The sequence below is a fragment of the Orbicella faveolata genome, unplaced genomic scaffold (genome assembly GCF_042242905.1).
Source record: "Orbicella faveolata isolate gen_17 unplaced genomic scaffold, um_ofav_v1 contig_12, whole genome shotgun sequence".
NCBI classification, from domain to species: domain Eukaryota; kingdom Metazoa; phylum Cnidaria; class Anthozoa; order Scleractinia; family Merulinidae; genus Orbicella; species Orbicella faveolata.
In genome coordinates, this window is record NW_028301539.1 from 29,430,708 (window position 1) to 29,445,000 (window position 14,293).

The 14,293-nt window shown below is 39.3% G+C and overlaps 1 protein-coding gene across 3 annotated transcripts; it reads right to left on the reverse strand.

The window, feature by feature from the left end:
- Nucleotides 1-3,340: 3,340 nt before the first annotated feature.
- LOC110060441 (uncharacterized) lies at nucleotides 3,341-7,787 on the reverse strand. 3 transcript variants are annotated; one of them, XM_020767223.2, is made up of 2 exons: nucleotides 7,633-7,787; nucleotides 3,341-4,261 (listed from the first exon to the last, which is right to left on the reverse strand). In XM_020767223.2, the coding sequence occupies exons 1-2, from the start codon at nucleotides 7,687-7,689 to the stop codon at nucleotides 3,986-3,988; spliced, it is 333 nt and encodes a 110-aa protein (XP_020622882.1). In that variant the 5' UTR covers nucleotides 7,690-7,787; the 3' UTR covers nucleotides 3,341-3,985. The 3 variants fall into 3 exon arrangements, 1 of the variants encoding a protein (XP_020622882.1); XR_002297872.2 differs by lacking the exon at nucleotides 7,633-7,787 and adding an exon at nucleotides 4,500-6,964 and having other exon boundaries at nucleotides 4,123-4,261; XR_016205671.1 differs by lacking the exon at nucleotides 7,633-7,787 and adding an exon at nucleotides 6,974-7,385 and having other exon boundaries at nucleotides 4,127-4,261.
- Nucleotides 7,788-14,293: the final 6,506 nt, after the last annotated feature.

Genomic DNA, 14,293 nt, shown 5'->3' on the forward strand with positions numbered 1-14,293 from the left:
GCCTACTGCACGTGCCAGTAATTTTCTGTGATGTCAAGTCTGCTAAGCCGTTTTGAAGTCATGTTACAAAACTCGGGTATCGCGCACGTGCCGCTAAAAGATTATTAAACCTTCGGTCTGTTTCTACTTAATTATTCTTACTTGTTTTGTTCGAATATTTGCCTTACACGCCCAAACAAGAGCTGAAACTAGCAAGTGAATTCATAAAGAGAGAAACCAAAAAGTGAAAATATCGTAGACGTATAAAATTAAACATCGAGTCGTTCTTGGGCAAAATTTTGTACGATACTCGGCATATTTGCTTGTTGTTGTTCTCGAGAGCAGTCTATTTATTACGGCCAACCTGCGTCAAAACAAATAGATCCTATCTTAAAATATTTTGTTCATCATGATAAGGATGAATAAAGTGGAGGGTACTTCTTAAGCCATACAGAATAAATACAAGACAGGAAAGTGCGTAAATGCATAAAATTAGGAATATAAAAAGGACATGACATCAGGAAAGTGGGAGGTGCCAATATAAAAATATACCCTAATTTAGCGCGCCATAAATATCAGCTGATATCAGCAAAATAAGGTTATACCGTGTTTTCTCGATTAAACGCCCCTGGTATTTATTTCAAACCTGGTGTCGTGGATCCGGCGTTTATTTTTGACTTTCGCAGTTTATTCGAGCCCGGAGTTTATCAGAGTATTTATTCATTATCTTTGAGAATTAAATATCTAAATATTACGCCTAAAACATCTTAAACTTAGATGGAATTAAAATATATTCCTTGATTGAGGGTCTTATTTACAAATGTACCTTGGAGACCAGGCGTTTAATGGAGTTTATTTCCAAAAAACAAGAGCATTAAAAGTATTCGCAGTTTCGATTCTCGCTATCTCTTGGAAAAGATACAAAAACAGTTTTGTCGACTGTTTTGTTTTTTTATTTCCGCGGCTTCGATCTCTATCATTGAGTTGATTCTTTGCTTGTTCAGAAAAAAAAAGGAGAGAGCAAGGATACAGAGAGAGGAAATCTCTCTGCAGTTCAGATTTAACTCCCTTCCTTGCAACGTAACCTTCAAACTAGTAGCTGAAAAATAAAACGAAAACAATCAAAACGTCGTTAAAATAATACCAGACTGAATCCAGAAGCCAAAAACAAGTCCCGGTTACAATGCAAACAGTAAACAGATGATGGTTTCCTAGTCGCGGCAAAACATTGCTCTTAGTTAATAAAAGAAGTACATTGTCAGTAAATATGGCCTCAAAACCAGTCAGCCAAAAACACATCTACTTTTGAGCTATGCCGATTACCACGGAAATAATATTGCGAGGTCTACCTCGGATCCACCGGTCGGGTAGGGTTGGTGCAGATCGTATCCATACGATTGTTGCCGAAGATGAAACTTCCAAACATTCATAAAAATGATGCAAGGGACCGTAAACGAAAATGCTGCTGGGATACGTAGGATCTGTAAATTAAAGATCTGATCAGCCAAAAATAGAAACATAACAATGAAGCAAGGCTGATTACTACGTGGAAAGCTTAACGGTGCAACGACATGATAGAGTCCAAACCTGAAAGCTAAGAACTGCAACCGTGGAGAGCTGTTTCGACCACGGTTTTGTCAAGGCGGAAGAAGCTTGTCCTACATTGGTAATAGTTTTGTACTTAGAGTGCAGATTCCACCAGCCGTGAGGTATACACAAGACAGAAGCCACAGATGGTCATGATGATGATGACGACGACGACGACGACGACGACGACGACAATGATGATGTTGATGATGATGATGATAATTATAATAATTATAATAATTATAATAACAATAATAAGTTCCAACTTGGACAGAACTTTAGTCCCTAGGTTCATGATTTGGACCCTGCCCTTGTGGTAGAATTGTAGAAATACCCATCATGAACTGAACAATTTCTATAGTAATAGTGAATAATAATAGTAATGATAGTAAGGTCATAAAACTTATTATAATAATAATAATAAAATGATAATAATAAGTAATAACAATAAATAGGCTCTTAAAAACGCATTATACATGAAAATCGGCTTCCAATAATGCTCTCCTGTGCGTGTGCGCAAGAATGTGGGGAGAGGGAAAACTACTGAATTGAAAACCACGGACGCACGCTACGCAGGGCGCGGCATTTTTTTGTCTCAAAAAATAACCTTGTTTTGGGTTCAGCGGAAATAGTGCGAAAGAACATCAATAAAACTGATCTTCATGACGCACACTGGCTATTTGTACCATGTTGTTTCGTCAGTTTTGTGACCTCAATTTTACAGATTATCGATTATAGATAGGCGAGTCGCCCCCGGCCGAAAACCTCAAACTGACCTGTACCTATACTGTCAGGCTACATGGCACATCGCCTCATCACAAGTGTCCACGATCGTTGTCCGGTACACAGCCCCTACGCCAGATTATCGATTCAACTAAGGCTGTGAATGTCCGACTAAATGTGCAACCAGTTAATGCTTTAATTATTCAAATGCTAAATTGTTGCAAGGTTTTAAAAGTGCATTTTGAGTAGCTGCACAAGTGTTTCTTGACCTCCTGTGTAGAGCGCACTTTTCTGATATAGTGTATTGTTGTCATAAGTTCTTTTCATAAATCACGGCCAGAAGTTAGGCTGTTAAGACTAGCATGAAAAGAACGGAAGCCTGCCAACTTCTTAGAACAGTAATTGTCTTTTCGAGAAACAATGATCCCTGGCAAGGAGATTTAAAGAGGAAACCAAACACGAAAATATGCGTGAGTTTGATTTTGATAGCCACCCCATTAGCCACAATATCTCGGCGTACTTTGAAACGGAAGGCGTTATCAAAGTTCAATATTTCCGACTCTGCAGACAATGTGCTGTGCGATGAAGCGTCACAAATGACTTTTTTTTAAATGTCTATTGTTGTGTTCTTGAGTATCATTAGAATGTGTCGTTTATTCTTTTGTGCCCCTCACATGCGGCGTTGAAAAAACTATTCGCAAGTTTCACTGAAGTTTTTCCTCCAGAACAAGAATTTTTGGCCCTAAGTGAGCGCGAAAACTGACTAAATACCTGCCAGATAAAGATTTCATAGCACAATCGAAAATCACTTTCATGAAAAATCAGTTCTCAGTGATCGTGCTGGGGGTACATAATAAGGTGAAACTTTGCACGTAAACTGGTCATTGATCTAAGTGTTCGCTTCTTTTTGACCTTTTCTTTTCCTCTGCCTGAAAATTCAGCTTTAAAAGATGGTCCAAATAATTGAACGACGATTACAAGCGCCTTGTCATGAGATCTTTCACGTTCTTCTTACAGTGTTAGCGTTACAATAGATGGCAGCTGCATCGAGTTCAGTTTTATGCAAATCTCTCTTTTTTTATTATTCTAATTCGACTGTTACAAGACGTACTTACGCAAATTTACATCTGTAAATAGTTTTTTCTCTTTGTCACGCACACGCTAACCAAGTGAAATAAATTTTTTCAAGCGTATTCTCTTCTTCATATCGTCTTATTTCAAGGCTATAAAAAATACTGTCTTTAAATTAAGTGATTTTTTTTTCTGTACTGTATTTACATTGCGACAACTCTTGCCCGCTTTTCATTGCAGAAGAAAAACACAAGCTTCCACAGATATCTATAATTCGTTGTGTTTTAATCTAAGCGATATTTGAATATTGCAAACAGAGTCACTATTGTCCCTTCTGTGGTTTTGTCTGTGAATATTATTTTAGAGATTTGAAAAATTTATTTTCAAAACTGGTCACAGAACTCAGTGTCTCATTTCACTGTTTTTGGCTTGGAAAAAAATATCCTGCTTCCAATACAGAATAAAGTCTCGGCAGTTAGAGCTGAACAGTCCTGCTGTCGTCCAGTTGCCTTATATTTTTCAATATAAATATTCTTCTTTCTATTTACAAGCGTTTCGTCCGCGACCAAATATGCGGAGGTCATTTTGTGGTATTCACGAGACTTCTAACGACGATCGTGACATGTCAAGCATGCATGGGCCATGGTTTCGATCCATGAACAGGGGACGAATATTGCTGTTGAATGCGGTAAGCTTGTATCCTCCCGTACTGCGACGCAACGTAGTTCTTCTGCTGTTGCTTTCTTCTGAAGAAAAGCGTGCGAAGGTCCGGCAAATCTTGTAACGTGTTCAACTGCATTTCAACTATGAGTCTTGCCAATGCTCCTTCGTCAACACGGTCCATTGAGTCAAAAAATTCTTTCCCCAAGGGTGCACAGCTCTCTCGAGTGTATTCAGGCATCTGAGGAAAGCAACGAAAAAGTCGATCAGTATGATAAATTTCAAATCAAAAATGAAATCATCAACATTGAATAGAAGGTTGGTCAATTGTTCTCGAATGGGCTCGATGCAGTACCGCGCACATGCTCTCCGTTCATAAGCTCGATTGCGCTAATGCTTGTTTTTCGATCCCGCATAATCTACAACTCAAACCGTCGAAAAAGATTTCGAACTAAAGGTACACGGAAGGCAATGTTCACCTCTGTCGAATCTTTCTTGGAGTTCTTCGCCTCTTTGCGTGTCAAGTTAGCAAACTTCTTTCTCAAAGCTCAACCCTTGTTGACCACAGACTGCGACTGACTGAAATGTCCGTTGAAGTCGAAAACGTAAAATAATGTTTGCATTACACCCTTGAGTAACTATTTACGGTAACCACCGCTGAGAACAACAGCTGAATTCATCTCCACACAATTGATATTGCCCGATCTTTTGTGTCGTCATCGCTAGTGACGTCATATCACCGCGCCGCCATCTTGTATTACGCACTCAGCATTAGTCGCAGGACGTGGGACGCGCAGAGCATAAAAAAAGAACAATTTCGTCATCGACCCAAAAAAGTGTTTTTTCCTTAGTTACAAAACAGAACATAAAACATTATATAATGCTGCGTAGTTTAGCAAGAACGCAGTTTGAGATAAGTAAGATATGCTTGTAACGCAGAAGACATGACCTTTATCATCATTTTTGTCATCATAGTCTTATAGGGCATATAATAACCAAGATATGATCGTGTTATGATAAGTTAGCGACGCTCACGCGATGTGATCGATCGCGCGAGAAGTCCAAAGTTTGGGTGTGTCGAAATTCTTCATGGGCTCTTTCGGAATGACCAAATCCTGTTTATAAGTGTCAGTTTTACCCCATGTTTTGAATTCCACAGAGGTTGTAGCTGTTTTACGAGCAAAAGAAAGTAATTAAAACTGAGCGGCAATTCCTTAAATGGTGTACAATGTTTAAAATATCGGTGGACATTTGTCTACTACTATAAAGCGTATATGCTGCAATTTCTTCGCACGAAAAAGTTCGCTAGTTCAAGCAACAGCCTTTACTAAACGGAAACAACATATTACTCATATCACAGCTATAAAATTCCTTATCGACTTCCTCAAAGGCCAGCTAGGTACTTGCCTATCGCGTAATCATATTAATTCCGGAGCGAAATTAGGACAAATATTTATAAGGATAGTTCTTCATCTGCGTTTTTTAATGATTAAACTATTGTTCTTTCCAGAACTATGACAAAGTATTAAAAAATATCACGAAAACGTGACAAGGCTATCGATAACTAATTTTATACTCTATTTTATAAAAATTAAGTCCATTAAGTTTTTTTTTTTTTTTTTTTCTTGAATAGACTGACAGATGCCCTTTGTTAGTCGGACAAAAACAATTTTGATTCGACCGATCGATATTGGTAACAAAATATGTGTCAGCTGGTGAATGGAAAAACAGTCCTGCTTTCGATTTCTAGAACAGGCCGGAAGTCGTGTCAAGGTTATTCTTCACCCCCGGATTGATCCAGCAGCTGAGCTCATTACATGTCAAGCTGACACTCGATCAAACCTCAAATTATTTACTAATTTACAAATGTAAAATGACTGTTAATTTACTTTTTCATCTCCACGGTTGATATTGCGCTAAGGGTTTCAACAACACCGTTTCTACAGAACTTTTTCACTCCCCGCATCTATGTTTATGCTGTGGTTATAATTTTCATCCACAGTGACGCAAATGAATCATTGCGGCGGAAGGTGCAATGTTATTTGATTTAGCTTTAGCTTCTCTGACTTCTCTGCCCAAGGCTGCCCAATTTTGTTGCCACAACTGACGAACAGGAAATTCGGCACTTTCAGATTCATTATTTTAATGAATGGTAAAAAGGCCTTGATCTCACACTTTTGTGAATTACTTTTAAAGATTTCCGTTTGATTTTTGATATGAAAGCATTGTGGTTGAAGTAATAATTCAAAACATAGAAATGTCGATGTCTCCGTGGTATTTAAAAGAACGCCCCACCCACCCCTCCTGTGTTGCATGATGTGCACTTCACTAGGCCGCTGTGATTGATCTCCAACTTCTCTTAACATCTTTATAACAAATTCAAATAAGCTAGTCACGGGATTAGAAAAAAGTGATCGTCTGAGCAAGATCTGCTGATCGAGAGCACAATTCTCTCGAGTAAATTACCAAAAGGTGGCTCGAAATACAAGGAGATTATAATAAAATTGATTGGACCCCTAAGGGAGGTACCCAAGTCACGCTTCGCTTCATAACGCTTGATTGTGCAATGCATGTTTATCTCTGAATATTAGCACCTCTGCGGCATTTGCCTTTAGCCTAAATTGAACTAGTTTAAACAAAGGAATTTTTGGCAATCAAAATATGAGCAAATATCTGCCTAGATCGCCGGATCTCAAACGACGTGCTGTTAAACTGATTTTTTTACCTGCAATTAAGAATAGGTAGCTTTAACTGTTGGTTGAAGGGCACTTATCTAACTATAACATCAGCAAAATAGTTTTATAGTTAACACATCCTTTGCCCTCCCATTCAGCTCGCAGCTGACGAGAATTACGCAATCAGGCAGCAACATACATTTTGGCCCCTCAAAAGTACGCATCTGAGAAAATACTGTAGTCAAGCTCACCCTTGAACTAAATTTGTCGTTACAAACCTTGTTCAGCTGTTACTGTGAAAAATATAACCAGTTTGCTTGCCAATCCTTGAACTTCTTAATACGTCTTTCCCTCAACAAGCTTTTCCTGCCCTTGTCACGAGATTATAATGCAGATCATTATAAACACTGTATTATGAACTCGTGCATTGGGGCGTGTCATTAACGCATGATTGTCACGGAACGCTCTGCTTTCGGTTCTCGAATGTATTTTGTTCTTTCCGTCGTAACAAGTAACCCTATCATCAAGACTAGTACTGAGGGGAGGACCCTGCATTTAGAACTTGCCGCGTTCTTTGTAACTATACTAGGAAAAATCTTTTTTTATTATTCATTAAGACATTTTTGTCGCACAAAGAAGTCAATGACGGAAAGCTCTCTTATTCAATGTTCGTATTTTCAGAATACCCCTCCCCCCCCCCCCCCCCCCCCACCACGAAAATTGAAAAATTCGCTATCTCAGGCCACCTTCAGTTCAGCTAGGCACGCCAGCTTTTGCAAACAACTTTTGACCAACGTTGATTACTAACTCGTCATGAAATTTTCACCTGCAATTAGTTTGTGATTACAGAAACTATAAATCTATAACTTGCTATTAAAGCTCCCAGACTTTTAACGCTTATTATAAACAAAATCGTGGCTAAAGGCAATAAACGTACCTGCCAAGATGGGCTGACAATCGACGAGTTTTCCATAATGAAGTATGTTTGCTCCATTAGCTTTAGAACCTCTCTGGCATGCAGAAAAATGTCGTAACTGTTTATTGCTTTGGTCGGTCTTTCTCAAGACAATTTTACTAAATAACTTTCAGCGCCGGCTTAAATACGGGGTAACGCCAACATTTCCCGGTTTGAAATCCCCGTTTCCTGTTTAGAGTCAGGTCACGATTCTCAGGTCACGATTTAGGTTGATTTTGTTTAAAATATCTTTGTATATTTACCTTTCGTCGTTCCACCGATTCTTTTAAGTCATAGTTATTGGTGGTTTTCGTAATTTAGAGCCTAAATTCCTAACTATCTTTTTGCTTTTCCGAAATCACCCGTAATCGCTGTCGTTGTGAAATCATAAAATTTATTTCCGGTTCCTCCCGACTGACAAATGTACTTGCGTAAGTTCTGTACTTGTATTCGCTCAGTGCGCTTGTCATGTATCGTGATGTGTGGTTAACATTTGCATAATATAGAACTGCCTTCTTTGGACAATCGTTGTAAGTTTTGTTTTCTTTTCCACATCAGGTTTTTAACCATCACGAGGATTTCAAATGATTTCTTGAAAATTCACTGAATGTCAGTAGTCAGTGTCATATTGTCGCGCGCCGATTTCACATGTCCAGACAAATCCGTTCTGCACGGAGCTGCTTTGTTTGCTTTTTTTTGTCTCTTAGATGTTTTCAGTGCATGCCTCTTGACTTCATTAAGTGACGAAAAAGGAGTAAAATTCATTAAAATAATACTATAGGCATTAGCACCTTTTGTTTACAAGTTCGTCATTTACGCGTCAACTCGTGGCCTGTCACGTAACAGAGTAGTCCTCTGCGCGTGTTACACTTCCGGTCTTATCGTACTTTATGTTTTAGATCTGACAGATAGGTTTAAGATTTGCGTTATAAGCTTGAAAGAAGCTTATTATTGAGGTTTTGGTCCCTTTTATAAACACACTGTATGTGGTTAGTCTTTAAAATTAGACAATCAAGAAAAATCTTCGTACTTACGGATTTAAAAGTTGCGTAATCGGATTACTATAAAAGAGTCACGCAATTGAGTTTGATGGCTCTTGGTTTGATGCATTCTTTCATAAAGCGTTTTTTTATTTTTTTGCAAATCAGTGAAGGAAATGATCTATCACTTTTAACACCCGTATTCTTGAAAATGTTTCCTTCATCCTGCAGAAAAATTAATTCTTAAGACACAAATTAGAGAACGTGCTTCTTCGAAATAGGTGGAATTTATTTGCGATATACAGTTGCCACTCCTGGGGCCACACCAGACAGGGCGGAACTTCTGCGCGCATTTTATTATTTTCATTTTCGATCTTTCAGTAGTCGAATGACAGGTGCAAGGACTAGTTGTCATTAGGTTTTATTTGGTTCGAGAACTGTCCAAAGCAAAATAATGTAAAAGCGTTAAACTCTATCACGCGCCAGTAATTCTGAAAATAAATCATGATATAAAATGTACTGTCATGGCTTGCTTGTGATAGACCACCGTTCGTGATTAGAATTAACAAGAATTACAAGAATGATGAAATTGTAATTTCTGCAGAATAAATACAATGTTGAGTAAACATTTGAAGACAGTAAAGTGAACCGCGAAATTTGCAGTGGGAAATAAAAGTTAATCTATTAGCAAATTATCAAAACTAGCATGGATCATTATGTGTGGCTACCGTTTAGGAGAATTTTGCTCCCCAGATGTTACCATAATAAGTGACAAAGCTGGCGCGTCGAACTACGTGCCATGACGTTGGTTTGTTTGTTGGTCACGCAATCTTTGCACGTTTGTACTAATCAAAAATGCGTCCGAATCCGAGATAATCAGAAAACGCCTTTCGTAAACGGTTTAGTATTTTTTTCATGTCTTTTGCTCGGGAGAATTCAGAAGCGCAAACTGTCAACTGGAAATGAAAACATGTGTGTCTTGGCTCGAGCTGTCTAGAAGGGCTATTTAGGCTTACCGTATTGTTGATAGCTGAACAAATGCTCAAAAATATTACTTGACAAATCATTGCTTGACCTCAAACCCCCTGGCTTCCTAAACAAACGTCGAAAGATTGCACTACGATCCAAATAGCGTCCGCGTCACGTGCTCCGGGTCATAAGCCCGTCGAACCACAAAACTAAAGTAGCCTGGAGAGTAGGTAGGTAGCTTATCAGCCCACCCCCTCCCCCTGCTGAAAATGCCCTGGTCATGCCACCCTGGTCACGCTTTCTAGACCATTTGCAGCCGACGTCGCCTTGTTCATAATAAAATTGCTTGCCAGAACTTATCCGAGCCACGAGGAGTCCTCATCGCTGACTGATTTCCGTTTCGTAAACGGTCGATGCCATCATTGGTAACCAAGCCTTTCAGAATGGACGATGCCATATCTGCTTTAGTTTAGGCCTGGGGAAGGTAGAATTGACGGTGTAAAACGCACTCACCAAATGCTTATTTGTTCATATTCACACTGGTTTGCTTGCGGTTAACTTTTATTTGATGATTGGGGTAACTCTATCACTAATATTCAAGAAAGTCACGTTTCAGTATAATTAAATTCTGACGAGATTTGGCGGATCAACCTGGTAGCGTAGTGGTATGAGAGGGATGTTAGGAGACAGATGGTCCGGGTTCGTTACTTACAAATATTCTTTTCTTTAATTTAGTAGAGAAAAATTCGCGAGTGTTGCGAAAATGGAATCGACCGTTTACGAAATGGATAACTGCGTCACTCATAAAAAGGCGATGAAGGGCTGTGTGTGCCCCAAAGAGTATGGTTTTTCAGCCGTTTTTGGTCATAAACTAGGGTATCGATTCTCGACATTTTGGTCTCAAATAGGGTATATTATTGTACTCTAGTCTTGACTGAGTATGTTTTTTAGAAGAAGCTACTTTTTCATCATTACCGATGAGACCATCAACAAACATTTTTCACAAATTATGTTTACGGTAACTGTGTCATGTCATAAATAGGGTATCGATTTGTCGGTCAGCAGGTCATAAATAGCGTAGACGACCTAGGGAAATCGCAAATTTTTGTCATAAATAGGGTAAGGGTCTCTGGAAAGCGGACCGCACACCCCCACACAATTTTTCTGGGAGTACCTCCCCCCCCCCCCCCACACACACACACACACACACACACACACACACACACACACACACCCAGGAAGCAAGAAACGTGGAAGAAATTGTTATATTATTGTGGAGGGGCTACATGGCACCGGGAATCCTGGAGCCCAGACGATTAGGGCTATAAATCATGATTGGGGCTCTGATTTTGTTTAAATAGTTTGTATTAAGGATAAATTTTGCCGCCGATTCTTTCTTTTCACAATGCCTGCGAATCCCTTGAAGCCCAGATTATTCCAAGCGTGTACGTATGTGAAGGATAAGCCGATTATACGCCTACGTTCAGTAAATAATACTGATTATCAATCTGTCAATGTTGTTGGTGAACGCCATTAAATTTTACACAGTTCGAATTTTATGAAGAAATGTGCAGAGTGAAAAGAAATTAATAATACCAAGTTGAGGACACAGGAAATTGCGTGAGAGCTGGGGGGTTAAGGCCCTTCAAAGGCCCGCTGTGCTCGATATAATCACCTACTATTGCCAGCTGACTTATTTTCCTTGAAAACTATTTTAAATATTGTAGGATTATTGAAAGATCAAATGACTCTTCCTTCTCTTAATGCCTAGAGTAAATTCGCAAGTAAATTTATTTGATTCAAACTTAATTGATGTAAGACTGTGAATGAAACTTAGTCTGATGTCAATATAGTTCAAGAGAACTGACTTGGCGCGAATTTTCGTGTGGTCCTTAGTTTCTCGATATTTTGCAAAAACGTTTTGCCTTAAAAAAAACGTTGAAAGTCAAATCTCTTGTGAACTCTTATGCTTATTAAATTAATTGGATCAGGAAATTTGTTCCCATCATCTTTCACCTTTGCAAGTGATATTCCAAAAAATAATTCACCTTTGGAATTTTTTACAGATTTAGAACTTGGCAACTCTATTGAGAGACACTTAATTACACAAAAATAATTAGAGTCTGGAAATTCGCCTCTGTTGTATTTGCCGATTATTGAGAGTATTTTTGGAGCCTTGAGAGTATTGATAAGAATTTTAATTTCCGCAAGAACTTTCTCTCTAGTCTTTTCTCTCAGAACATTTTTAGCTATTCTGTTCTATTTATTCGAGGTGTTTCTTACTAGAGACCAGAAGTCTCACATCCAGAGAGGACCAGCAAATGCCAGAATACGGTGAATCTGAACCGTAAAGTCCCGTCACGTATCGACATGTTCGGAACCAAATGAAAGGCACTACTCCCACCAAGCGTCATTGATTCCCTGATAAAAAGGGCAAAATTGCTGCAAATTTCGTAAACGGAGGTCTTTATCTTTATGTAGAAACTTACGCCGTAAACCGAGAAATCGGCCAAGATGTTTTTGAAAAATTTAGACGATGGTATTCATTTGCAGAATTCTTTTCGCTCCAATTTCGGGTCTTCATGTTCCCTTTGACCCCCATTATTTACGTGTGGGACGTGATCAGTAATATCATCCTAGATCCTCTTCTCTTGGTTATATATGGAAGTGAATTGAACGGAAATATTTAGATATTTCATGCTCCATTCCTAGCTAGCTGGCGTCTCAGCTACTTGACTTTCTAGATCTTAAATTTTCTTTGGAAACTGAGTAGGTTTTCTTAGAGAGGGGGTAGGGTGGTGTAAATGATTTTGAAAAAAATAACCTCTAAGCATACTTGCACCAAAAAATATCCATCCACTCGATCACTGCCGAAAAAACATTTGCGGAAGTTCAGTGAACTCAGTTCACTGAACTTCCGCAAATGTTTTTTTGTGAACTGAGAAAAGTATGTTAAACGGAAAAAAATTTATGCATACACACGTCCAGCGAAAGAAGAACTTTCTAATACAATAACGGTTAAAAAAACATTTATGCCTATAGCAAATCACCTACTTTCCCCCACCCCCTCAAAAGTCAAATGATCCACCCCTTATTGTCAAATCCCTCAAAATATCAAGATTTTAGAGCGCGCAAAGGTTATTTTATTGGGTTCTTTATGAAGATGAAAGAACAAATAGAATTAAGACCGATGTATAGATGAGCCGAGCCTAGGGTACCTTATGCTAGTGCACAGTAAGATCTGGCCTAGGAACGGTTTCTCGAAAGCCCCCGAAACATTGCGGGCCAGAAAAGCCATTTTTAGTTCATCTGTATCTAAAACCGGAGAAGTGTATACGCCTGAAACCTCTTGTATGAAGAGAACCTCTGTTCATATTAAGAATATGTGAGTAAAACAGCTCTGTAATCATAAGCTTCGAGATTTTGCTATGGCTTTTCAGTTGCGAAAATTTTTCGGGACCTTCGGGAAACGGGCCCCAGGCCTTAGAGAGTTATTCACTATCGTTAATGAGCTAATAAGTGTTCGTTTTTAAAAAGTCGTTACTCTGGACAACGCTTTTTCTATATGAAAACGATAAGATTATTCTATGGTCTGAGGACAAACTATATGTACTGGGCGGCAAGTTGATAATGGAGAACTGAAATTATTCTTTTAATTATTTCTTCTTTGTTCAATAACACCAGTTCAAATTAAAATCCACGTACAAACGCGTAGGTAAACTTTTTTTTCCAATCTGACACAATAAATCCTGTCGTGAACTGTTCACCTAAAGCAAAGTTATGTTCCACTCTTGTTGTTGTTGTTGTTGTTGTTATTGTTTCATCATTCTATTGGCTAATTTGCGCATTGTACGCACCTCACAAACGAAAAGGGCAGCATTCACTACCTGTTAGGTATACTATTTTGACAGAACTTCATAACAACACGGATGATTGCTTTATAATGGTCATCCGTCAGTCTCGGGAGACTATGGATACTCTCTCTGGGTGGTAGTGAGGGCTCTAGTACAGCATCGGTTGTGACTGGTCAGGCCGATTCCGAAGTGACAGTCTCTCCCACACTGGGTGCAAGTGCAGTCTGACGCTAGCCTGTCTCCCTGGCTTCGGGCCTTCATTCTCTGTCTCTTTGTTTCAATTCGTTCTGTTAGGCAAGTGACTCTTCGCACTGGGAGAGGCTCTACTGCACTGTCTGCCTCCATGCTGTTCGTTCTATGGCTATGGCTTACCTGGAGTTGGTGTCAATGCCCATGGTCTTCAGATCCATCTTGAAGACGTCTTTGTAGCGCAAATGTGGTCTGCCTGTGGGGCGCTTTCCCTGTGCTAGGTCACCGTACAACATATCCTTCGAGATCCTGTCATCGTCCATTCGCACGACATGTCCAAGCCAGCGCAAACGTCTCTGCTTCAGTGTGAACATGCTGAGGATGTTGCTTTACAATACGTGTCAACAACTAAGGAATCTTTGAATTGCCGCTCATTTATTGATCTTTTTACCAGTTGTCCTACTGACTACCGGCTATGCGAGAGAATTTTACAGAAGCAAGGTTATAGCAAAGTTGAGCCGGTAGACGTTCCTTAGAAGGCGTGGCACAACCTCAGGAGGCTGTAAGAAGGAGGTACTCCCTTATAAAAAGGAGAGGGGTGTTCGTCGCATCTTAAAGGGGTTTAAAAAGCAATTTTGGTACCTCTAGGGT